The sequence below is a fragment of the Tamandua tetradactyla genome, chromosome 5, assembly GCF_023851605.1.
Source record: "Tamandua tetradactyla isolate mTamTet1 chromosome 5, mTamTet1.pri, whole genome shotgun sequence".
Classification (NCBI taxonomy): Eukaryota; Metazoa; Chordata; class Mammalia; order Pilosa; family Myrmecophagidae; genus Tamandua; species Tamandua tetradactyla.
Window position 1 is genome coordinate 27,829,885 of NC_135331.1, and position 24,844 is coordinate 27,854,728.

The 24,844-nt window shown below is 49.5% G+C and overlaps 1 protein-coding gene across 9 annotated transcripts in view; it reads right to left on the reverse strand.

The window, feature by feature from the left end:
* The window catches only part of HIRA (histone cell cycle regulator), a 105,974-nt gene that overhangs the window by 69,118 nt on the left and 12,012 nt on the right, over positions 1–24,844 (reverse strand). For 4 of the 9 annotated variants that reach the window (XM_077160334.1, XM_077160336.1, XM_077160335.1 and 1 more), the window contains 10 exons: positions 20,430–20,492; positions 18,648–18,758; positions 17,329–17,419; positions 15,992–16,086; positions 9,372–9,467; positions 8,047–8,207; positions 6,134–6,301; positions 4,354–4,467; positions 1,383–1,453; positions 730–835 (listed from right to left, as the gene is read on the reverse strand). In XM_077160334.1, the coding sequence (XP_077016449.1) occupies positions 730–835; positions 1,383–1,453; positions 4,354–4,467; positions 6,134–6,301; positions 8,047–8,207; positions 9,372–9,467; positions 15,992–16,086; positions 17,329–17,419; positions 18,648–18,758; positions 20,430–20,492 (1,076 nt within the window). Of the gene's footprint in view, positions 1–729; positions 836–1,382; positions 1,454–4,353; positions 4,468–6,133; positions 6,302–8,046; positions 8,208–9,371; positions 9,468–9,826; positions 9,945–15,677; positions 15,747–15,991; positions 16,087–17,328; positions 17,420–18,438; positions 18,759–20,429; positions 20,493–24,844 lie in introns of those variants that run through there. The other 5 variants (XM_077160339.1, XM_077160338.1, XM_077160340.1 and 2 more) reach the window with 5 other exon arrangements.

Here is a 24,844-nt window from a genome sequence, read left to right on the forward strand (position 1 = left end):
CCATCACTTGGGGTTTCCAGAGCTCTTTTCAGACAAGTAAATATGGCCCACTATGGGCTAACAAAGGCTACTCTGTAGAGATGTGAGGTTTCAAAGCCTATGGCAGGTTACACAGGGCCTTTCCCAAAGCCTCTGACGCAGCACAGACTGTGTTGCTCTGAGAGCAAAGGAGGGCCTCGCCCTAAGGCAGCTGACCTGGGTCCAAGCTTCCGTTCTCACACCGAGGGGTTACACATGGTCCTGGCCACAGGACTGAACAATGTTCAGGTTTAGCTACCTTGTCGTGAAACAGATAAGCCCTACCTGAAAGATTTTTTGTATAATTTAAATGAGTTAATAAATGCAAAATGCAGAGCTCAGTAGCTGGCATACAGTGAAAGTTAAGATGTGGTGACAATTACTAATATGACTGCTGGTCCACGGCAACTCGTGTCAGCAGGAGGCAATGGGGAGAAGGGCGAGCAGGACCCTCCCAGCATGCAGCCTGCTGGCAGCACAAGACAAGGTGGCCAAGATAGGCGCACTCTATTCCAGACCTGGGTTCTGACAGGAACCAAGATATTTTTAGATTAATCTGTTTTGTAAAGACAAGGATTACATTCTACAAAAGGCTTCAGGAAGGGGCCCAGGGAACTCACAAGGAGGGTCAATTAAAGGGGCCTCTAGAATCCTGGGATCCCAGCATGCACACAGCCCCCAGGAACCAGCAAGAGGGTACTGCTCCCCTACCTTCTCCTCTTCACTCAGGGGGTCTCCGAGTTCATCCTGGGAGAAGTCTAGGAATGCCACAGAGCCATCCATGGAGCACACCAGGATGCCCAGCCCATTCAGAGTCCTGAAAGAGACAATGTCAGCAGCCTGGAGTAGGTGGTTGGCCAGAGAATGATGGGGCAGCCAGAGCTCCAGGCAGATGCCCCTTCTGTGCCAGAGCAAATGGCAGCAGCCCAGAGGGCCCAGGTGCCCTTTGGTTCCAACACATATACTAAGTCTCTCTCACCATGTCTTTTAAGAATTTTATTTGTCTTACACTGAAACCATCTTGAAAATAACTTGAGGAAATATATTCCTAAATAAGGTCACGGAGAAGCAGACGGATGCTGACATGGTGAGTGTAATGACAGTGAGGTGGACCCACTGGGACCACCGCACTCCTTTTCTAAGATATCTAAGTCCCAGGTAGCCCTGTGAGGGCTGATGCTCATGGGAGTAAGGAGCCCTGCAGCAGTTGTTTCACCACATTGGGGCAGAACCACAGTTTCCTGAGCTATGTGCCAACAGCGCCCTCAGGACCTGCTCCCACAGCCCACAGCCAGGAGGTCTCAGGTTCCAGGGTGAGTCTCCTCCCTCCTTCATCTCTGCCACCTAACAAGAATCCATCTTACCAGGAAATATCCATGATGGATTTGTCAAACAGCTCGTGGATGACAACCAGAGGCCGCTTCAGACATGTGAGCTGAAAGGAAAGCAGCAGCAAAAGTTAAACAAATTACTGAAAATCCCTTCTGTCCATTCAGCCCTGCTGACAACCTCAGTCATGGAAATTTTGCCCAATTGCTGACGACATACGGGGCATAGTCACCTCTTTTCAAGTAGCAACTGCCGTAATTCCAAACTGTGGAAACCAAAGTCTGCCAAAAGTATACACACCAGAGTGCCCCTGCCTTGGGAGTTGCAGTGTTCTGGCAAAGGAGACAGCAGCGTGGAAGTGGGGACTGGAAGGTCTCTGACCTGAGCAGAGGGATGGCCCATGGGTGGAGTCTGAAGAAGGTCCACTGGGCAAGGAACATGATGCCATGGCCGGGGCAGGGGATGAAGCAGCAAAGGCGGCTCCCAGGATAGGAACAAGATGCAGAGAAAACTCAGAACTTCTTTTATGCACCCGAGAAGTTTTGGTACTCAATTACTCAAGGCCAAGTATTAGTAGGTCATACAAGTAACACATGCTCATTCTGCAAGTGTGAGTAATAGTACGAGAACCAATAAAAAGAGTAAAAGCTGACTTTTATCCAAACCTAAAGTTGATGGCTATTAACACTTGCTGACTTATTTTCTCCTTGTCTAGGATATGAAAACATTTGCTTTCTTCTTTGAAATAAGGCCCACAATGTGCCTGATTTGCCATTTAAGACACCATTGAGTGCATCGTTCAACATTCTTGTAGAATCTTTCTTGACGTGTGGCATATTCGTTATCCAGGCACTCTGATGCTGGAACCGTGCTGTCTCCATGTTCTCACACAGTTCCACACGCACTGGGGTGGTGGGGATGGTGGAGTAGGTGGGAACCCATGTCCTGGCCCCCACCACATGCTGCTAGAGCTTCTGGAGGGATGCCCCGCTGAATCCCCTGCCCACTGCCTGAAACTGCCTGGCAGGGAAGGGGGAGCTGCATCTACAGGGAAGGGCTGGAGTCTGAGTGGCCCAGAGTCCACTACAAGAACCTTGCCCCCACCCTATTTCCATTACCCCTCCCTCCTGTAAATGTGCCTACAGACTCTGAGAAATCTGGAAGCCATGTGACCCTTCTGAGAGACACGGACGAGCACATGTGGGCTGCGAGGGTCCAGGCAGTGTGAGCACAGCCCTGAGCAGAAGAGCCCCCCGGGGTGGTGCCTCAACTAGAGGACAGCACGCCCAGAATTGCCCTCTGTGGCACCGTCCTCAAGGTTCCTGTCAGATAAACCCTGGGTCTGAAGAACCCAACTATACACAGCAAGAGACGTCCCTGAAACAAACAACTCCAATACACACGGCCAGAAGACAACCTTCAGATCCCTGACTTCAAATTCACTCTGCTAATGAAGATACAAAATGTTTTTTTCATCCTTCATTTGTGCATTTGGTTTTATCAAACTTTCAGGTGGTTGGCAGAGGAGGTCCTGGAAGTCCAGGGGACACACAACAGATCAAGCTCATGGACAATAGTAGCCTGTGACTTCTGCCCACCTGTGATGTCTCCTACCCGAACCTACAGCCACAGACACCTGAGGCCCATTTATCTGACAGAAGACCAGTGCTGGCCAATAGGGAACTCACTGCCTGTTTAGGACGGAGGCCACACATCCAACAAGACCGATTCCTGCCACATTCTCAGGGACTGTGGTTGAGTCAAAGAGCTGCAACTCAGAAACCTGCACAGTTCTCATCTACCAACCCCTCTTCAAGTATTCAGAGATCCTGCAAATAGGAGGGCACAGAGCTAAAAAGGGAAGGGCTACAGAGAGATTTAAGATGTGGCTTTTCTCTATGGGCGCTCTGTAATTTCTTCAGGATTTTTCTGAAAAACCTATACTTGATCCAACAAACTAACAAGACAAACAGATGGGGCACCTGTTCTCAGGGGCTACTGTTTAGCGAGGAACACAAGACAGCAGAACCTCATCTGTCCCAGCGGGTGAGTATTTATTTACCTTGGTTTCATACCTGGGAGTGGAACTGTTGAGTCACACAGCTAGCTACAGTGGAAACTGTCAATTTAACACCCATCAGTAATATGTTAGCTCTAGCTAACCATATTCTTGCCAACACTTGGTATTGTATTTTTTGTTTTTTAATTGTATAATACAACATATATACAAAGAAAAGAAAGAAAAAAGGAATAATTTTCAAAGCATAACTCAACAAGTGCAGAACAGACCCCAGAGTTTATGATGGGCTACCTTTCTCTCATTTAAGTTGGTACTGTCTTTTTTTAAATCTTTAACTACTAAATTTTAGTCATTTCACTCTTAGGTAGGAAGTAAAAAGAAATTAAAACATATGCCCATAAAAAGACTAGCACAAGAATGTTTATATCAGTTTTAGTCACAAGATTTCAAATGTGGAGCCTCCACTGCCTGTCAGGAGGAGAGGGCACCAACAAGACTTTGAATTTACACAGTAGAACACCACATGGCAGTTATAAAGAATAAGCTGTTATTAAATGCAACAATGTAGATGAATCTTGAAAACATGGCAAGTGAAAAAAAAAGCAAAATACATTTACATGAAGTTCAAGAATGGAAGATGCTAGAGTGGCTGCCTGTGCGGGGTGTGGTGGGCGGTACACTCACAGAGCAGTGCACTTAAGAGGAATTCACCTTGTGCATATTACTTGTTGATACAAAGAGGATTTTAAGGAGTAAACACAGCATGCCAAGAAGGTGCTGTTTTAATGTGAGTACAGATACAAGAGCTACCAAGCGCTGGGGTCATGGGAAGCCTCTTCTGGCTGGTCCACAAACTCCTGGGGAAGGGCTGACCCAGGTAGCGGGAGGCAGGGGAAAGGAAGACACCATCAGTGGTGGGCCCCCCTTTCAGCAAGGCCTCCAGGTGTGGCTGTCCCCCTCCCCCCGCCCCTCAGTCAGGGGCTCACCCAGACAGAGAGCGAGCGGTCCTTGCTGCCCACAGCACAGCAGCAGTATGGGCAGCTGGGCTTCGCAGAGCTCCCGTTCTTCTGCTTCTTTTTGAAGATCTTAGGGTTGAATTTCTAAAGACAAATGACAAAAGTTAAAATAATTAACCAAGCACCAAGCATTAGAGACATGCCCACACACCAGCCCACCTTACTCCATCTTCCCAAAAACCTGAAGAGGCAGGCTCTTTGCTTGCGATGAATGGAGCCTCAGCATGGGCAGAAACGTGCAAGTGGGGAAAGGAGGATGAGAAGCTAGCTCGGCCAGCTCTCCATTTCAGCACCGGCAGCCAGGCCAGCGGGACAGGAAGCTACTCAAACTGGCTGCCAGACCTGGGTAAAAGCCAAATTTGCACAGGAGCTTTACGGGTGAGGACCTGTCCACTCCCCACTTCCTCAGACAGGCCACAGGGTGTCAGGAAACCTGTCCTGCTCACGTTCCCTCCCCTCACTATGTGGTGCTCACAGTCAGCACCGTCTATCAGGCCTGCTGAGCCTATGGAATTCCCACAAGGTGCTCAACTGGTTGTGGGCCAAGAGCGCACCTCAGTGCAGTCTGGTGCTACTTCTGAAAAGGTGGGAAGCACATCCAGAGGAGCTCTCTGTGCTCGAATCCCCATAACAGGACAGCTGGGGGAGGGGTGGGGTACTTGGGGACAGAGAGAGGCCACTGCCTGGGGCCCGCGGGCAGGGATGGCAAAGGGCACAGACAGAAGGTGAGGGTCACACGTGCGTCTGCACCCCACAGGCTGGGCTATGGCCCCAGAGCTCCTGTACAGAGGATGGCCAGGAGGCCACATGCAGAGAAGCACAGGGTTAACCGTGACGCAGTAATGCAGCCATTTGAGCCCTGGTTTCAAACAAAATCCTACATGGTGTTCAGTACAAATAAGCAGGATGAAGCAACTTTTTATTTACATATAATTTATGTTTTAATTCATACTATATGGTACTTATTGTTTGAGGAATGGGAATAATAAGGCTGTCTTGGTGAAAACAAAAAACAGACTGGGATTCGGAACAATTCTTCAGTGTAATCTTCGTAACTGGCCAATCCATTCTTTTGTTCTGGTTTCCCAGTGCTGAGAAAATCCTGGTTCTTACAGATTACTTGTAACTACTTAACAGCTTGTCTTGGGTACTCTGGGACATTCTTCAATTAAAGTAACCCAAAAGCATAAAAGGAGAGGCAGGATGCCCCAAGGCGGAAAGACCCCCCAGGGGCTTCCATCTTCTGGCCCCTTCACTCTCCATACCAAGATCAGGAGTGGGTACAAACTAGGGACAAGCCCTTCAGGGCCCCACAGCAGGGTCTTCCCAGCTGGGCTGCCATGACAAGTGCACGTGCCCTTGAGCTGGGAGAGAGGGGCCTGCCAGCACCACTGCACAGGACCAACCCAGGCAGACCTGCATTTGAAAAGGCTTGTGCTTAACTGTGATATCCCTGAGCAAAGCCTGATGATGTTAGTTACCATTTCCGAATAATTTAGTAAAGTTAGTTTTTATACAGTCAAATATAAATATTTAAGGAGACATAAGGCAACATACTCTCATTAGCATGTGTGACGCCGACCTGGGGGCTGTAGCCCAGCCGGGCCTTCTCAGGAGATCGCAGTGCTCCCTGTGGGCTGTCTGCAGCAGGATGTCCGGGGCGGTACCCATGGCTGGCCAGCACAGGGTGGTGCCCACTGCTGCCAGGGCCCACACTTGCAGGACTTCCTCTGGGGTCAAGCACACTCACCACAACGGTTACGGCTTTCCGGTGTCCCACGAAGTCCATGTTGGTTTTCCAGCCCTCCCGTTCGATGATCTGGGCAGTGGGTCCAGAGTTGTTCATGGCATGAGCAGACACCAGGTAGTGTCCGTCGGGTGACCAGCTGAGTCGCAGCACATGGGTCGTCCCCCCACACTGAAAGAGAGAGCCTGTGGCTTGAGGGGAGCCCAGCCAGCTCGTGGATGGACACAGACCTCAAGCCTAAGGTCAGGGCTCTGATTACAAATGTGTGACAGCAGAGCCCGTCTCCAAGCCTGTGCCACACTGATGCTGTGACCTCAATCTCCTTGGATGAGCCAAAGTAAGCTCTCGGGCTGAATGAGTCTGGGAACAACCTGAGCAGTGGGCACCAGAGAAGCACTGCGGCAGAGGGGACTGTGGAGAAGCCCCTTTTAGAGCCATTAACTCTGTGTCTGCCAAGTCCATCTGGTCACTGTCCCCTTTGTTCTGAGCAGCACCTGTTAACCACCCACAGGAAGTCTGCAAATCCTGCCTCACAAAACCCTGCAAGTGCACAAAGAACCCTGACTGGACTAGGGCCAAGGCTGGGGCCCGTCCCTGCGATGGCTGATGACTGCAAGGGCACCACCTACCCTCAGGCCGTGTCCTTGCCTAAAGAGTGGCCATGCCCTGGGCAGTCCTAGTCCACGGTAAAAGCACAGTGGAAAACCACCGCGAGCCACACTCCCCCTTCATGTTACTCCTCCCACAAAGAGAAATGACAGGGGCCAAACATCTGAAGTTCAACCTCTGCCTACAGCCCAGATTAGGGCAGGCCAAGGAGGACCAGAGAACAGTGACACCTCCTGCCTCAGTGTACAGCTTGGGCCACACACCCCCGGGGCCAGCAGAGGCCCAGCCCAGCAGAGGCTGAGGGGTGCTGCTAGCCCCCATAGTATTAATATGCCTGGCCCTGGCTCCCTCAGCAGCCACCAAGAACCAAGCACCAAGCCCGGTGGTCTCAGTGCCTGGCAGCCGAAGCCCTGAGGACCTCCAGCAGGCAGGAGGAACCAAGTCAGCCATAGCAGACAGCTGCAGCCTGGATAAGTCTACACCAACGCTGACATGCCTAGACCAGAGGTGAGCCTGGTCCGGAGAGAATTGTAAGCCTGATTTTCATTCTCCCTCTGCAGGCAGCGCAGTTCATCCTGCAAAGCTTTGCCCACATGTCCCTTCTTGAAGGAGGTCTCCCTGATGAGTTCCCCACCCCTCGCCAGCCCTGCACACTTTGGACGGACACTCTACCCCACCCCCACCCCCGTTCAGTCTGAACGGTCCCCACTGTACTTACAACTAACTGGAATATCTATCTTCCTCAATGGGCTAAGCATCTAGGGAAGAGACTCCATCTTAATCCACTTTGATTCCCTGTACCCAGTTCTGTCTTGTATATAGGAGACACTTAATAAATGCCTAAAGCATAATGGCAATTTTGAGCTCTGGTTCCTTTTGATATAAGAACTCAAATACAGAGGATATAATAAGCCTCGGCAACTCCATGTCCAAGTAATCTGCACACTGTACTGCTAACTCCAGCCAGGAAAGAAGTCAACTGGCTTGGAGAGCTGAAGTCAGCTAGCCAAGCCCCAAGCAGGGTCAGGAGAAATGTCTCCCCTCACATACACCAGCCAACCAGAGGGCAGCAAATGTAAAACCTACCCAGCGACTGTCTCACCCATGCCGGTGTGGCACACTGGATGACAGATGGCGTGGGGGCTTTAAAACCTATGAATCTTTTCCACTTCAAAGCTGGAGCTTTAACGGCTACTAAGAAATGAAAGACTCTTCACCTGACTCCTAGGGCCAGAGCACCCTGAATCATCCCTCAGGCCTTGCATGCTAAGGGGCCACAGGCTTCGGCTGGGGCTGCCTCCAGTTACCTCGTCGAAGGGCTTGGTGATGCTGGTCTCTAGCTGCCAGTCCAGAGTTCTCCACACCTTCAGGCTGCGGTCGTCAGCTTGAGATGCAATGTATTTACCAACAGGGTCCCAAGTCAACCCTTTCACCAGGCCAGAATGACCTCTCAGAGTAGCGAGAATTTCTGTGAAGAAAAATAAAAAGAAATTTGCAAAGATATTAGCTCAGGGAAACAATGACTACAGAAAAAATGAGATGCAATGCATGGGTCATGGAACAGACACCTAAGAAGAGACTTCAGGAGTCCACGATGGCTAGCCCCACACCCAGGCACAGGCAGAAGAGCCCCTTAACTTGATCTCAACAAGGCAGAAGTGGCCCAAAGAACAACTGTGTCAAGGGGGTGGACACAGCAGGTTTCCTTTCAGCTACATCACCTGCCAGTAGGTGGAGGCCATACGTGCCCCCAAAAGGCAGGCAGCAAGGGGCCAGGCATGGGTCTGGGGCTGGTGGCCTTGGCCATGGCTCCCCTTCCTGGAAGGAAGCCATGCCCAACTGGACTATGGACCTCCCTGCAGACCCGTCAGGGACAGGCTCAACAGCCCAGGGCCAAAAAACCAAGCCTGGTGTTTGGTGAGAGATGGGCAAGTGAACACCTCTTACAACTCCGTAACACGAAGGCTCCAAACACATTCCCTAAACATTGTTCCCCAAACATATCGCTCTCCATGGTCAGACCAGAGTACCCCACACATGCTGGTGACTTCAAAAAGGGGCCACCACCTGGGACCCAAGCCCAGGTACCATGCCTTTCAATCCACAAGAAAAGCATCTTTCAGATCCTGAGCAGGGATATGAGAACATCTCACTTGTTCTTAAATGGCATCATTGTGCCATGATATGCCCACCACTTCAAACACACTGAATAGGAAAAATTAAATGCATGCAAAACTGGATTTGTGTTAGCTCACTTCTGATCAAAGGTTTCACAGAACAGAGGGTGGCTGAGCCTGAGGCCAGAGGTCAGGGAAGGGAAGGTGCTCCAGAGGACAGGGCACCTATGAGGGCACCAAGGTGAGCCTAAGAGCATGCCAGTCCGGGTTGTTGTCTGTGTATCATCCACAAGGTCTCTGGCATGCCTGTGCTAACACTTATTTTTCTTTAAAGTAAATCTCTTTTCAACCTTAAATGTAACAGATAAAGAAAGAGGGAGCTGGGTTATTGAGGAGACACACCAACCCCAGGCCCCATGCTCCACCTACTGCCACCAGGACTAACGGGAGAAGCCCACCACTCCTTGAGACCCTGCCAGGTCGCGGTGCCGGAGAGCCCAGGGAAGGCCCCACACCTGGGAACTTCACGGCATTCCAGATGACGACGGTGTTGTCCACACTGCACGAAGCCAGCCAGGCGTCATGGGGAGACCACGCCACATCCATCACATCTGCAAGGAAAAGGGGGTGCTTGCAGTCAGATCTTCCACCCGGCGGTCCAAAACCGGATGGAGGAGGTTGGCCCCACCTCTGGGGCTGGTCAGGCCAACACTCCCTGGGTTCTCAGGCCTCAGGATACTTCCCCAGGGAACATTCTAACTGGAGGTGGTTTTTTTCCTTAACCACTGAAAAAACTTCCCCACTAAACTTTCTCAGCTGGTCACAGAATTAAAAGTTTGGAATTGGCCCCATTCTAAATCCTTTTATAAATCAGGCAGCTGTGGGTGCGGGTTGTGCTTTGGGCATGGGCACATGCAGCTGGAGCAGCTCTGTCACCTACTGGGTCTGGGGCTGTGGGAATGTTCCTCACCCTTGCTAAGCTTGCGTCTCCAATCATAACTGGGCCTTCCTTCCTCAGAGAGACTTCCGAGCATTCAATGAGACAGCGAAGGTAAAGCGCCTAGCACAATGCCTGGCTTGATAAACAGCTGTGGGATAAATGAGTGGGGGAGAGCCTTCTTCAGGCCCCCTCCTCTCAAACTGATCCCATCTCTGAGACTCTTAAAGGAGCCCTGCTCCCTAAGAAGTCCCCAGACAATCAACCACACTCCTTTTTGTGACTCCACTTTCTCAGTTGTAAAATGGGGATAAAGACACTTGCCCCCACAGGCTTGCTGTGAGGCTCATATGTGGGAAACTGCAGCAGTGAGGTGGCCAGGCACCAGCAAAGAGCTGACAAGGTCAGTTTTAGCGATGGCCAGCATGGCGAGCAGGCTTGACTCTCCCTCTGGGTGGGATGGGCACTGCCACCAGGCTAAGCACGCTTCTCTTCCTAACCTCAGTGTCCGGTTCAGTGCACAAAAGAATGGTGGGTGAAGTGAAGAAATAGAAAGTAAATAGCAAGTTAATAGTGATCTAGCCCTTCTCTATTAGACTATTTTAAAGGGGTGTAAAGTAAGCAAAATACTCAAAATCCTGACTGCATATTTTTTCTAGGTTGTTCCTCTTCCCCCATGGCTTTTGTGACAGCTCCAATGCTGGCCTTCCAGGACACCATTTCTGCACTCGGTCTGTGCCAGTGCGAGCACTTGATGCCACAAACATGCCTCCCTGGCTCCGTTTTCCACATTAATAAACAGGTCTACATGTCACCCTCTCCATTTGGAATATTTATTTGGGACTGATGTCCCAAAATGGGAGCCCTAGGCAGATCTGGATACTCTTAACACTGTAAACTGCTTTTCAAAGAGCTCCATGATTACACTTCTACAAGCAGAATGTTCATTCCAAAGCTCACTGATTAGAAATGGATCATGGTTTTTTCTTCGTAATTAAAGTATATTTTTGTATTTAACTTGAACCTGGTTATCAGTGAAAGTTTTCACATCTGTCTACTACCTAAACAAACTGGCCCAATGCTCTGAGGTCTTCTGTGTAGTGAGGGTTACAAAACAGATGTGGCCCACAGAAGCAAAGGAATCAAGAACTTCCTCTAGGGGCTTAGTATCTGGGAGGGTACATATGTAACCATCAGAATTCACTGAAGGACCTAAGTACTAGAAGGAAGACGCGGTCTCCAGAAAGGAGATGTGATGTTCTTAGCAATTTCATGGACTATTCATAATACAGACATTAGCTGGAAAGCTTACCAGTCTCCCTTTCTGTAATGTAGGAGTTTTATGTAGTAAAATTTGTTATCCTCCTCTATGATTTCTTTTATCTGTTAACCTAGAGGTTTGATAAATACTAACTTCTGTTTTCTCTTGGTTTAATTATTTAGAAGTTTTATCTCTAACATGTAGGATTTATTTTGGTGTATGCTGCATTCAGTGAGGATATAAAATAATTTCCTCACCCACAAACTGCTTAATGGTTACTATATCACGTCGGAAATAATTCCTTCTTTTTATTACTGATAAATGGTGCCCCTTTCACAAAACCCTAAGTTCACAGGTACACTGTAGTACACTACTTCAGTATGGTTAGTTTTGTCTCAGAAACCGTGATGTTTACATGATTGCAGCTTTGAATGTTGTGATACGCAACCTCACTTGTCTTTCCAGATAGCTTCTGAAAGCATTGCCAGGTTCTGCAGTGACTCCATACATTGCTGTAAGTTTCTCCTTCAGCCTAGCCTTTAGCTTCTGAAAGCATTGCCAGGTTCTGCAGTGACTCCATACATTGCTGTAAGTTTCTCCTTCAGCCTAGCCTTTACTGACTGCTCACTTTCTCCCTGTCATGGTCACCCACAACCTGAGCCCACCTCATCCCAAACCTGGAGCTTCTGGTCATGGCTGCTTCTACCAACGCTCCCGTCATTGTCCTGGTGACCCCGACACGATAATTCTTCTAACATCCAGTTCTCATGGTTCCTGAGACCCCTCCCTCTCCCTCAAGGACCTCCACCACCCAAGCCCATGGTCAGGTCTAGAGACCGCAATCTCTCCCTGGACTCAAATACAATCCCCACCCCACCCGTCAATTCCATGTTTCCAGCTCACACTTGATCACAACAGCTCTGTGATGCCATGACCTGCTAAGCTTTGATGCTAGAAGCTCCACAGTGTGCCTACATCCTCACCACCCCCCTCATCAGCTGGTACCTTGAGGCCATCCCATGCTCACCCCAGTGCTCTCTTCCTGGAAGTGCCTTGCCATGTGCCTGGAAAATTCCCAGCTAGGTACAGTCCTGCTTCATCCTAGCTCTCCTCCTCGTCTTTCCTGAGCACCCCTCCCATCAGGCCTGGACCCAGTGACACGGACTGGAATGGCACCAGTGGCCTCCATGCTGTCAAGTCTGATGCTCAACCCTGTGTTTTGTTCACCTCGCAGCAGCGTGCCACAACATGCTCTACTTATTCTCCTTCAAGCGCTTTCTTCACCACCTAATAAACCCTCTCACCCTTGACCTCGGCTCCCACACAGACATCCACCCTGAACTCCAGATTCATACACCCCATTACCCGCACAGCTGTCCGTTTCCGCCAACATTTCCAATGGCATTGCAAGCTTCCCATGTCCACACTCAACTAAAACGTTCTCCCAAGAACACCCCACCCCAGCCTTCTCCACCCTGGGTGCTGGCAGCAGTGCCCTTCCCATTGCTGAAGCCACACCTTGAGGCTGTTTTGACTGCTCTGCTTAGCTCACACCCACATGCGATGCACCAGAAAATCCAATTGGCTTTAAGGTATGTCTGCATGTGACCACTTCTTGCCACCCACTGCTACGACCCAGGGCCCCACGGTCTCTCACTCCTTACTGGGAGACCGATGCTACCCTAACCCCCTGCCAACAGGCTCCACATAACCCGAGGTCTCCTCACTCCTCTGCCCCAGCGCACCGACCCCCTTGGGGTGCGTGAACACCCAGAACATAGCAGGCTCACCTGGAGGTCCACCCGTTCTGCCCTGCACCCCACCTCGTCTCCCCAAGGCATGTTCCCAGGGAGGGGCTTCCCAAGCACCCTGGCTAAAATGCCCACTCCTCCCCGATTCTTCTCCATAGCACTTATTTCCTAGTTTCTTACATGGTAAGTTTACTGTCTGTCTCCTATAAGAGGGTACAACAGTGCCCTGAACATATCAGATGCTCAATAAAAAATTTTTTAAACCATGAGTAAATGTTAATTTTGGGGGGGGAGTCTTTATTTTATTTAGTCCTTTCCATTTACGGAAGTGATCATTTTATCTCTCTCAAAAAGGGTTTGTGGTTTCAGTCGTACAATCTCATACATTTCTCCATAAGATATACCTCGATTTGACAATTTTTGGCCCTACTGTGTATGAGATTTCTTTTAACAATTAGATATTCCAATTGGCTATTACTAGTAAAAAATAAGTAATCAAAATTTTTATCATAAAAGACCAATTTAGTGAACCATTTTATTGGTTCTAACTGCTTTATTCCTCTGAGTTTTCTTGAGATGCAATAAATGGCATCCTCATAGGATGACAATTTTGTCTATTTTCTAGTGTGTCTTTTAATTTCTGTTCAACTGTATTGCAGAAATTCCAAAGCAACAATTAATGGTAATGGCACCCATCCTTGTGCTCTCTTGATCTAAACGGGAACAGGCTTGACACTGAACTGTAGTGTTTGCCACTGGTTTGCCAAAGACACAGACTTTCTCATGTTAAGGAAACATCTTTCTATTGCCATTTATCTGTATTTCTATTAGGAACTGTTGCTGAATTAAATAATATTCCTTTTACAGCATCTCCTAGGATGACTCTATAGCTTCTCTTATTTAACTTCCAGTATGTTTGTAAATCAGATTTAGTCATAATGAATTACTGTTTTCAAATATCATTAAATTCAAGTACATTTTGTTTGTTTTTTCTATATTTATTCATATTAGCTTATATTTTTGTTTCTCTATTATTTTTATTAGGCTTTAGAAACCCAGGGCTATATCTTCCTTGGAGGAATAAATATTTTTATGTTCTGGAATAATTTTATCTTAAAAGCTTGAAAAAATGTATCTATAAATAATTTAGGATCAGGAACCATTTCTGAAGGTAGCTTTCAACTTCTTCATTAGTTATTACTCTGTTCAATTTTCCTAACCTATGGTATCAATTTTGAAAACTTGCATTTTTTAGAAAACTGCAGATTTCTTTGTAATACTTTCATTTTTTAGTTCAACAGTATAAACATGACAATACATTCTGAAGATTTTTTCTTTCTGAGTGTATATGTGTATGTATGTTTAATCCTTTCTTACTACTAATTTCTTCCCAGCCATCTACCCATGGATTAAACAGACCAAGTACATGATTTTCATATTTTCAAAGACCCAGTGCTCTTACTCATTTATTTCTGCCTTTTTACCAATTGTTCTTCTTAAACTGTTCTACCCCCATCTGCTACCAGGGGCAGGACCCAGCAGGCAGCAGGCACCTCAGTGGAAGGTGGTCAACCCTACTGCCTGGTAGGGTTGCCCATGGGGTGGGTCTGGGTGGGGGGGGCCAGGAGAGAAGTCAAGGTTATGGCTCGACCTGACTCTCAGAGGTTGGGACCTGTACAAGTCCCCACTGAGCCCCCACCCCATGCTTGAACACCCTCACAAATATGTGCTATAACAAGTTCCAGAGAAGCCAAGATAGACTCCACTGCTGGCAGCTGTGACATCAATAAGGCTACGTTACATATTTTTAGTGTCAACAATAACAGAATGGCACGACTTCAGTTTTCATCCCTGTGGTACCCCTCTGAGTTCACCTGGAGATGGGCTTGTTCACTTCTAGAATGTCTGCCTGTTATTTGCTGAACATATACTACCGACAGATCAGAGCTGATGCCTCCCACAGCTCTCATTCCTACCCTGCCACTTCCCAGAGCTCCAGTCTTGGCTTGGCTGCTCAATCCCTCACACTCAGCACATCTCACCTTGAATTGATGTCTGCCCCCCTAAGTCTGTGGTCTCAGTAGAGGACCCCACCCTCATCCAGGTGGCCAGCTAGAAATCTCCATGTTGTCATCTCTCCCTTGTCCTGTTCTCAGTATTTTCCAAATCAGTCCCTTCCTCTCTATCCCAACTGTCAGAAATCTCATTCAGGTCCTTGTAATTTTCACCTGAAACGCTGCAGCAGCTCTTTTTGTGCACCCAGCTGTCAGAAGGAGCTTTTAACGGCTTCCTATCTTTTCTATAAGAAAAGACATAGTCATCAACAGTGAACCTCCATGACTTGGTTCCAGTGTGCCTCACCAGCCTCACTCTGAGCTGCTACCTGCCCTGTATGTAAATATCCATCAAAAGTGAAATGTTTTGATACATCATTTGCCCCAAGCCTCCTCTCACTTTTGAACCTCTGTTTACACTGTCTTCCCATCTGGAAAACCCTGTAGTTTGTTCTTGGGGTTGACTCGACTTAGAAACTTGTTATCTTACAAGCAACCTTCTCTGCCCTCCTTAGTAAGCTGCACATACCCACACTTAACCTTCCTGTTTCACATGCTTGCCTACAAGCATTTCGTGGGATGGACCGCAGGCTGAGATGAGTCTGAATCATATTCACCCTCGTATTCCTGGCACCCAACACGTGATTTTAGACTGTGGAAGAACAACGTTCATTCTCATCAGCCCAAATCTGTAAAATGTGCCTCCTTCCATACCAAGTCTATTTAAAACACTTTAGAAACACACTCAAGTTCAAGTAAAAACCTTTTCAATGGGCACTTGTGTGCTGGTTTCTGTGGAATAAATAAAGTGCGCTTACGGACTCAGTGATCCACTGATGAAGGTACTGATTCAGTTCACCAGGATAAACAGCACAACGTGGGAAGTTCTACATTAAAGATATAAACATACACCCCATGAGGGTAGGAGTGGGGGCACTGAGCGCAGCTAGAGGCAGGCAAGTGGAGAAAGTGACTATTCAGACCTAGAGGGACAGGCAGGGAGTGACCAACAGTGGGGCAGGGGGAAGGGAAGGCCTAGATGCCGGGATGCCTCATGGGGACATGGAGGCACTGCTGCTGATCTGAGTCAGCTGCCAGGGACCCACCCAGCCCCACAGGCTGACCCACTCACCGCCTGAGTGACTCCGGAGGATGGAGACACATCGCCACTGCTCCACATTGGCAAGCTTACCGGTGGAGCCAAACACGGTGCTGGGGCCGATGTACCTGTGTGAGAGAGGAGTTAGAAAGGCACTCGGGGCTCTCTGGGTATAGCAAAGAGATGCTCACACAGCATGGCTTATCACACAGACAGGAAAAAGCAAAAATAAGCTATAGCTGGAAGCACCAAGCTGTGGACAGGGGCTGATTAGGTAAACCACAGTACATGCACTTGATGAAATACTATACAGCCATTAAAAATCTGACAGTGAAAGAATATTCATTGCATGGGAAAATGTTCACAATATCTGATCAGGTGAAAGCAGCAGGCCACAGAGCATCACATAATGGTACTATTTGTGTAGAGAAAACATCCAGAAGGATGGATGCAAAAATACACCAAAATGTTTACTGTGGCTTTCTTTAGGTGGTAGGATTTTTTTATAATATATTTTTTAGTTTTCTAAGTTGTATGCTAAACATGTTATTTAGGTAGGCTATTTAGAGTAGAAAAACAAAGCTCCTTTTTGAGTCACCTGGTAATCAATCAAAGTCTCTGCCTCATAGCATAAGGCAGAGAAACTGTGGAAGTTACAGGCACCCACGCCTACCATGTGAAGGACCCCAGGGGCCTGGCTGGGGGGAAGCACTGGTGCTCCCAGTACCCAGAATCCTCTTAACACACTTTGTTCTTGTAAACTTGTTGCAGACCCCAGGAGGAGAGCTCACTGCTGGCTTTGAAAGTCTTGGCTACAGGGCCAGTCTGGCTGAGCAAAGTACAGGAACTGGTCCCCAGATCACCTGGGGGGCTTATTACGGGCCAGTTTCCTGGGGCCCACCCTCAGAGACTCTTCACCTAGGTTAAAAGAAAAACAGTTTTCCAGGTGATAGCTAACTTAGTTCTGGGTACAGAGCCCAGGTTGGGGATAACAGAGAATGTGGTGAATGGCAAAGTGGGTGGGCTCTGGACGCTGTGCCCCTGATTTCATCAAAGCGCCTCAACCTGTGGCTCGAGGGAATTTCATTTGAAGGACAAACCCACACAGCCAACAACATTAGCACTGGCAGGGAGTGGCCCTTCATCTCCGAGTGGAGAGCCTGCAGCCCAGAGAGGGCAGCAAGTAGGTCCCCAGGCAGGTTGGTGGTCTCCAGACTCCCTGGCAGGCCCCACCTGCTCTGGACCCCCATGTGCTATACATGCACTTGGGGCTCTGGGGACATCGGTGCTGGGGGGAGAAGGTGACTTTGATAAAGACCAGCAAAGAAGCTTCTAGAAGTAAAATGTGAAGAAAGGAAAATGATGCTTACGTAGCCCGCTTCCACACCATAATCAGTCTGTCATCTCCCCCAGAAGCTAAGTACATCCCACTGTTTGACCACCGCACACAGTTCACACACGCTGGGGAGAGAACACAGGGTGGTGAGAGTCCAGCAGTCACAGCCATTTCACTTCACGCAGGGTTTGCCAAGGTCTTAAAATCCAGCCTGTCTCACCTAGCCAGGGCAGCTACTGTGTGAGCGCACCAGAAAAAATGATTCCACTGATGCACTCACTGTATGGGGCTGTGCCAACCAGAGCAGAGTCTGGAGGGGCTGCACATAACCTGAGAGCTGCTCGTGCTGGGTGACAGCCAGTGGGAGAGGCTCATTTCCAAGGACACTGACACAGGCTAACTCAACCTCATTCCTTCAGAGGGCTGTCTACTGATGAGAAATGCATTTTTGGGTAGCGATTATTTTACAAAGGAAAGCATGTGCTTTCTAAAGGAAGGCCAAGAGGTCCTTTTGAGAACTTTCAGCAGAGCAGCCTGGTAGCGTATGAAACTCTGACTCCATGCCCCCCGTGGAACCAGCCTTTTCAAATTCAATTTTCCAAGCTTGCCAGCCCTGTATATGATTTTACACTTAAAACTATGACCCAGCAGAAGCCCCCTGCCATGCCAAGGGTTGGAGGCTCCAGGAGTATTCCCACTCTGCCTCAGGGAGACCTGAGATATGATGGACACTATCGAAACTGTGGTTCAGGCATGGCCTGGGAAGAACTTGTGGTCCAAGAGGACGCTGAGGGCATGCTGGGACAAGAACACTCAGAGCAGAGGAAGGGCTGTCATCCAAAGGTCAGTAATGGTTAACGGTGTATCTCAGGAGAGGCAGCAGAATTGGAAACCCGAGCCTGCTACAGTCACCCCATTGCTCAGGGGCAGCAAACTAAGACCCTGCTGCAGGAAAGGAAACCACAGCGCTGTCGAACAGAAGGGTCCTGGCAGAGAACCCAAGAGATAGTTCCACTCTGAGCCGTTTTGGTGCATTGTTTCCTATATACCCTTCCCGAGAACCCTACTGCTTCCGTGTCACTGGCCCCAAAGCCCCATGGAATTAGGCAGTAACGACTCATGAGCAGGAAATCACCAGAGGTACCTGCAGACTGTCCAAAGGTGGTTCTGTGGGCGGGCCGAGTCTTCTGCCGAATAACTCACCCAGGTGTGCAGCCAACATCTGTGCCTTCAGACAGCAGGCCGAGGGGAGTTACCGCCGCACGGGGCCTTATCTTTCTAATTACAAACACATGTGCTAACCTTGGGCACTCTGCCAATACGCAAAGCCTGCAAAGGGCCACTCTGTAATACCTAAGTGATTGTCCATCTGGCAAAGCATCTTGGGAATATTTTCATCCTTCTCGTCATCCTCCTGGAGGACTGGAGACATATTCCAGATCACAACCTTCCCAGAATCCTGCCCTGCAAAGGAGTGAAAATAACTGAATGTGTGAAGAGCAGAAATCTGATACTGATAAGCAATATTAACTATAAGAGGTCCTCAATGAGCTTTCTTAAATCACAACCGACTAGATCTAAAGAAAACCAACTAAATTTAATTATACAGGTACATTACAGAAAGGATCAAGAAAAACAAGTATTTTAGGGGACCACAAAGAGTATGGACTTCGGGCGAAGCTGAGGCCAGCCTGCTGTCGTAAGAAGAACCTGGGGAAAAGTCAGGAGCAGGCGACTCCAGTCTGGCCTTCAGCCCAGACCCACCAGGGTCCCCAAAAGGTGCTCAGCCCTGCTGATGACTTGGACTCCTCATGTGGAAGAACCCACAGCCAGGACCCTTCAGTCTGGGCTTGTGCGCCCAAGAAGCTAAGGAGAAAAGCACTGGGGATTCCCTTCCTTCACAGTGCTGCTTGGAACCCCCATCTGAAATGTTTCCTCAACACACTTTCTTCTCTGCCCTGTACAGTCACCTACAGATGGGAGCACAACCAATAAAGGGGGTCAAGATTTCTGTGGTCATATCCTAAAGTGGTATTCTGCTTTAAAAGATATTTGTGCATTTATAAGGATTTCTGTTTTTCGCTTTCTGTTATTGATACCTAACAAAAGTCCAGCCCATCATTTAACTTTCTATTAGAAAGGAACACCCAGTTAGTGCCTAGAAATGTGCATGACAAAACAGCCATGACGCATGCTTGGAACTCTTCTTAGCCCATATGTGAAGGTTAAAAATATTCCTTAAACAACTCTCCTGGACCTTATTAGCCTCAACTTACTAGTTGAGGGCCTCCTCTGCTCTCCCACACAACTGGCTGTGGATCCTCTGGGCTGCAATCTACAGCACCCAGGAGAAAGGCCTTCTGTCCTGCTCCTTGCTCTTGGGGCAGGAGTCTGTAGCCAGCCCACCCCACAGCACCTGGACTAGGACGTGGAACCCCCAAACACAGTCTCCAGATGCCTTGCAAGGAGGCCTTGGCAGAGGGAGTCCCGGCTTTGAGGTGAGGCACCCATGGGCTGGGCTCAGCTGTGACTAATACTTGGTGCCATCTTGTATACATCTGGTGTCTGGCCTGAAAAATGGTCTCTTTCCAAACAGATCCAAATCTGTAATTGTGATACTCCAGCAGCAGGTGGCTGGAGCACACAGACGACACTGTGGATCATACTTTCAAATGATGTAGACATTTCCCACTCACCCAGGTGAACTTCTCTGAGCCCAGTGGGCCAAACAAGTACACTGACTTAGTTGTTTAATCCCCCCTCCCCTTTCTTGAAGGCAGAAATATGGTGACTGAGCCCAGCCTCTGGGCTGGTGGTCTGCCTGTGGGGCCTGCCCTGCCACTCTTCAAGCCTACAGAGCTTGGGCTCCTGGGGATACAAATTAACTTTAGTATTAACCCAAGAAACAGTAAGAATTAGAAAGATAAATGTACCACCAAAACACATAGAGGGCTCAAATCAAAGCCAAAAAAAGGTTTTAAGTGCCCATGTCTCAGATGATATCACGTCACATCTTAACCTGGCCACACCCCTACTGAAGGCAGCAAGACCACCCCCCAGCCACCTGGATGGCCCTGCAGAGGCAGAGTGGGGCGGTGCGCTGGGTGCATTCCCTCCACCACCCCAGAGACATACCTTGTCCTCCAGTTGCAAACTTGGTCCCGTCAGGGTGAATATCAACTGAAAAAATTGGCTTGCCTAGAAACACAGGAAAAAATATCCAAATTGGCTTTTATTCACTGGAAAATGGCAGCAGACTCAAAATCTTAAAATATAGGTGTGCTGGCTTGAAGCTGTTATACCCCATAAAAGGCCATGGTCCATGCCTGTGGGTCCCCGTTGGTGGGACCTTTTGATTGGGTTGTTTCCATGGTGGTATGACCCTGCCCATTTAGGGTAGGTCTTAATCCTTTACGAGAGGATAAAAGAAAGAAAAGCAGAGAGAGAACACCCCACAGATGCTAACAGAGGACCCAAAAACACTCAGAGTGGAGACCACCGAAACCAGGAGCTAAAGCAACAGAAGCTGGGAGAGAAGGACAAGGAGATGTTGCTATGTGCCTTCCCTCATGGCAAAGCACCTGGATGCCAGCAGGCTTGTCTTCAGAGAAGTATTTTTTTCTGATGCCTTAATTTGGACATTTCCACGTCCTCAGAACGGTAAGTACCCAGAGGACACCATGCTTGCACCCAGCCCAGAAGACAGCACCTGCCATCTGCTGGGAGGTGCGTTTGTAAGGAAAACGCTGTCAGCTATCATGACAAAAGGCCTGAGTTGCAGGTTTTTAGTGGAATGAGCCTACTGGACACTGGCCCTGCTCCATTAACCTACCCTTGGTCAGCAAGCACTCCTGCCTTTTCCGAACAGCTGACAGCTGGTCTGAACACAGCTGGCTGCAGTGGAAGGATTCACCCCCTCAGGCCTCTGCTTGCAGAAAGCCCTCCTGTCTACTTGTGCTGTGACAAGGTACACACAGAGTCCACCCTCTTGGCATCTCCTCCTTCATAGTATGGCTGCATGGTCGGCAAGTCTTTGTTTCTCCGGGGGAAGAGCTGTGTCTACCAGCTCCTGGAACCCCTGCAAGGCTCAGCATGGGCCTAGGCCCACAGCAGACATCCAGGAAGCACTGTTGGATGGTTGTGGGAGTAGGCCGGAGAGGTGAAAAGCACTGAAGGAGCTCACAACCTGGCAGGCTGTGGAGGGTAGTCTTGAGGCCTCATGCCTGGCGGGCACCTGTCCACTCTCCACTCTTCTTCCAGGTAAGTGTGCAAGAGCTGCGATACATACCAACTGCTGTCAAGTTTGTCATCAAATCCTTGGCACTCAGCGCCACTTTAGTGATTTGCTAACAATCAGATGTATAGCAGCCAACTGAGCACCAGCAATTGCTGATACAAGTGAGAAGCCTCTTAATGAAGGACCCTCCTGTATTGTGATCACCCATGGACACTGGGATGAGGGTTGTCAGCTCTACCGCACATGGCAGGTGTGGGTGGTGGTTATCGGAGAGTGGGCAACTTCTGACAGGGCTCCCATACACGAGTGCAAAGTAAGCTATGGCTCCAAAAGGTAGTGCCCAGCATGAGCCTAGGGCAGCACCCAGCTCATTGCACCTTCTCCAGAGAGCCGAACCTCTAGAGTCAAATTGGACATGAGCTTTCACAAGATGTAAGAGCCACTAGCGAGCAGGCAGGCAAAATACCAGGGCCCTCCCCGTTCTAACTACATCATCTCTACTTTTTGCTGAATTTCACACAGAACGATGGCTGCCAGCCCATCTGTCACTGGGCTGGGGGTTCCACCTGGTGTTTAAGCCCCCTCAGTCACCTCCAGGCCCATGCCAAGAGCCTGTGATCTATGGAGACAGCCAAGTAGCTGCTGACTGCCTTCTGGGGCAAGTACAGCATGTTCACAGAGGAGTGAGATGAGGAAGTGGGGATTCCCAATTGGTTTCAACCTTTAAGAGAAGAATTCAGAAAATGATAAACAGTGGGATGGAATAAGCTAGGTGCTGAGGGTACAAGTGAGGACTGGGAGGGCTGACCACAGTGCTTTCTTGCCTGTGTAGGTACCGAGGCCCCTACTTGCACTGTCACGTCCTTCTTGGGCAAGTAGCTTCCACCTGTGATGAGCCAGAGTCCTACAGGTACCAGCAAGACATGCCGACCTCCACAAGGGTGAAGGACACAGGAGGGAGCACATGTGCACTTGTGAGAAAATGGGTTTTTTGCCCACCTGGGCTGTGAGAAGTGCCTCACCGGTAACCTTCAACAAGAAAGGACAACAAGGGTTGCAGGTTCTAGCCTTGGCCAGAAGGCGCTGCTGCTCTGATGGGTACGAGGAACTGTGTGGCTGCAGGCATCTAGCACTGGAACAGAGGTTCAGATCCTGGCCCCGGGTCAGAGATGAACCAGCACCACATATCACCTTAGCCACAAAGAATCTGTGAAATGTGGAAGAGGACATAGATGGGGAGCTGTGAACCCAATCGTACAGCCACCTCCACTAGGGGCCTCCCAGGGAAGCTGCAGTGGCCAGCAGCTCCTCCCAGGAAGGCCAAAGCCACACCTGAGCACTGAGGTGCGTCCCATGGAGCTTCGCCCCTGAAAGGCTGGCCCCTTTCTTCCCAGGGCCACAATCTGCTCATAAGTGTCCACTATGACCCCAAAATGGGATAGTCAAGTGGGATAGTCCAGGGCATTCGCTACATCTCAAACGACCCTCTGAGGTAGATACCTCTAGCATCCTTGTTTAACAGATGAGGGAGAAACTGGGGTACAAAAGGAAGCTAAGACAGCTGTCCAAGGCCATGCAGCTGCCTGGCAGAAATCGGCACCTGACACCAGAGCCTATGGCTTTAAACACAGTGGTGTACTGCCTACCTAGGTGAAGCTGGGAGGAGTGTGCCTGGAGCCGCCCCAGAGGGTGGGGACGCCTGGGGGGAAGTGAGGAGGGAAGTGAATGTGAGACATACTCCAGGTCATAGGTGCTGCCATGCTGAGCCTCTCCTGGACACTGCTTGGGTGGTGGACTGCTGCACTGGGAACCCCATGAGCCACCTTGCCTGGGACTCACAAACCTGTGTGCTTCCTTCCCCTGAGGACACTGCCACAGAAACCCTGCCATTCCTGTTCCAAGCTGAAGCCTCAAGGAAAGGGCAGCCAGCAACCATGAAAGGCACCTGACTACCCTGCGACCACCAGGAATTGAGGAAGCCCATGATGGCCAATGGAGAGGAGCAGAGGGCCTAGACAACAGTGAGAGTCAAGGCTAAGACCCATGGGGAGCCTTGCCAGGCAGCCCCAAGCTGCAGAGAGGAGCTGACCCTGCCGAGTCCCGCACAAGCTACAGAATCGTTAGCACATAGTAAAAGTGTTACTGTTTTAAGCCAATACACTTTGGGATAGTTTATTACGCAACAAGAGATAACCAAAATGCCAACTCACTCCCGTTTTTGCTGAAGCTGGGTATTTGTCATTTTAACTAAGAATGCTCTGGCAGACTCAGCAAGGACCGTGAACAGGCCTGCAGGGAGGGGAAGCCACGTGCACTTCTGAGTCCTTTCAGCTCCCTAAGCCTGAGACCCCGTGTGATATTGGCTCCTTCAAGCAGCACATCAAAAACATTGACTTGCAAGGCCCAGGCCATGCTGTAGGCTGAGCCGGGTCACCCCATTTTAGTCCCACGCTCCTCCACAGCAGCCACCTCGCAGCCCTAGCTGGAGGCTTTTCCGTGGCTCAACACTTAGGGATGACTGCTATGTGCCTGATACTGGACTAATCACTGAAAAAATAAAGGTCTAGATGTCACAGCCCTTCCTTGGGAAGCTCACAGACTCAGAATTGCAGAACCCTCACAGGACTGCCCAGGATGGGCATCCACACAGGTGGACAGCTACCTCCCACAGCCCCCAACAGCAGAACTGAGTCCCAAAGACTCAATAAGAGTTATGGCTGAAAAGAGTGGGGGTGGGTGGGGGTAAGGAATTCCAGGAAGAGGGGGCATGGAATCCAGAAGGAGCCCGAGGTACAGCCACAGGGTAGTACTAGGGCAGAGAGGCTAGTGAGAGGATGCAAGAGGTGGGCAGGGCCTGGTAAGGTGCCACGAGGGGCTCAGACCTGACTTCAAAGGTAACTTTTCAGCAGGGGAATGACACAGTAGGGTTCACATTCTAGCTCCAATACAGTTGTGTGGAAGGGAGGCAACTGGTGCGGGCCTCAAGGCCCCAGGGGAAGGCAGGAATTACAGTTGGGGCCAGCTTGGGTTTTTGCATTTAATGCTTCTAAGCTGCACATGTTCCACATCTGAACATTTTTGAGATGAGGATGTGCCTTGCTAACTGAGGAACTGGGATGTCTCAACTGACACTGGATTTCCTGAGAGGGCCCTTAGATGAGAGGAAAGTCCCTGGAGCAGGGGTGGCCTGACAGTGAGCCTTCCCAGTTGGGCCGCTGCCTGCACTGACCTTTTGGTCAGAGGCCATGGCCGCTCCATTGCATTCCAACAGCAGAAATAATGGACCTTTTCCCTAAAGTGCGCTTTGCAGCGG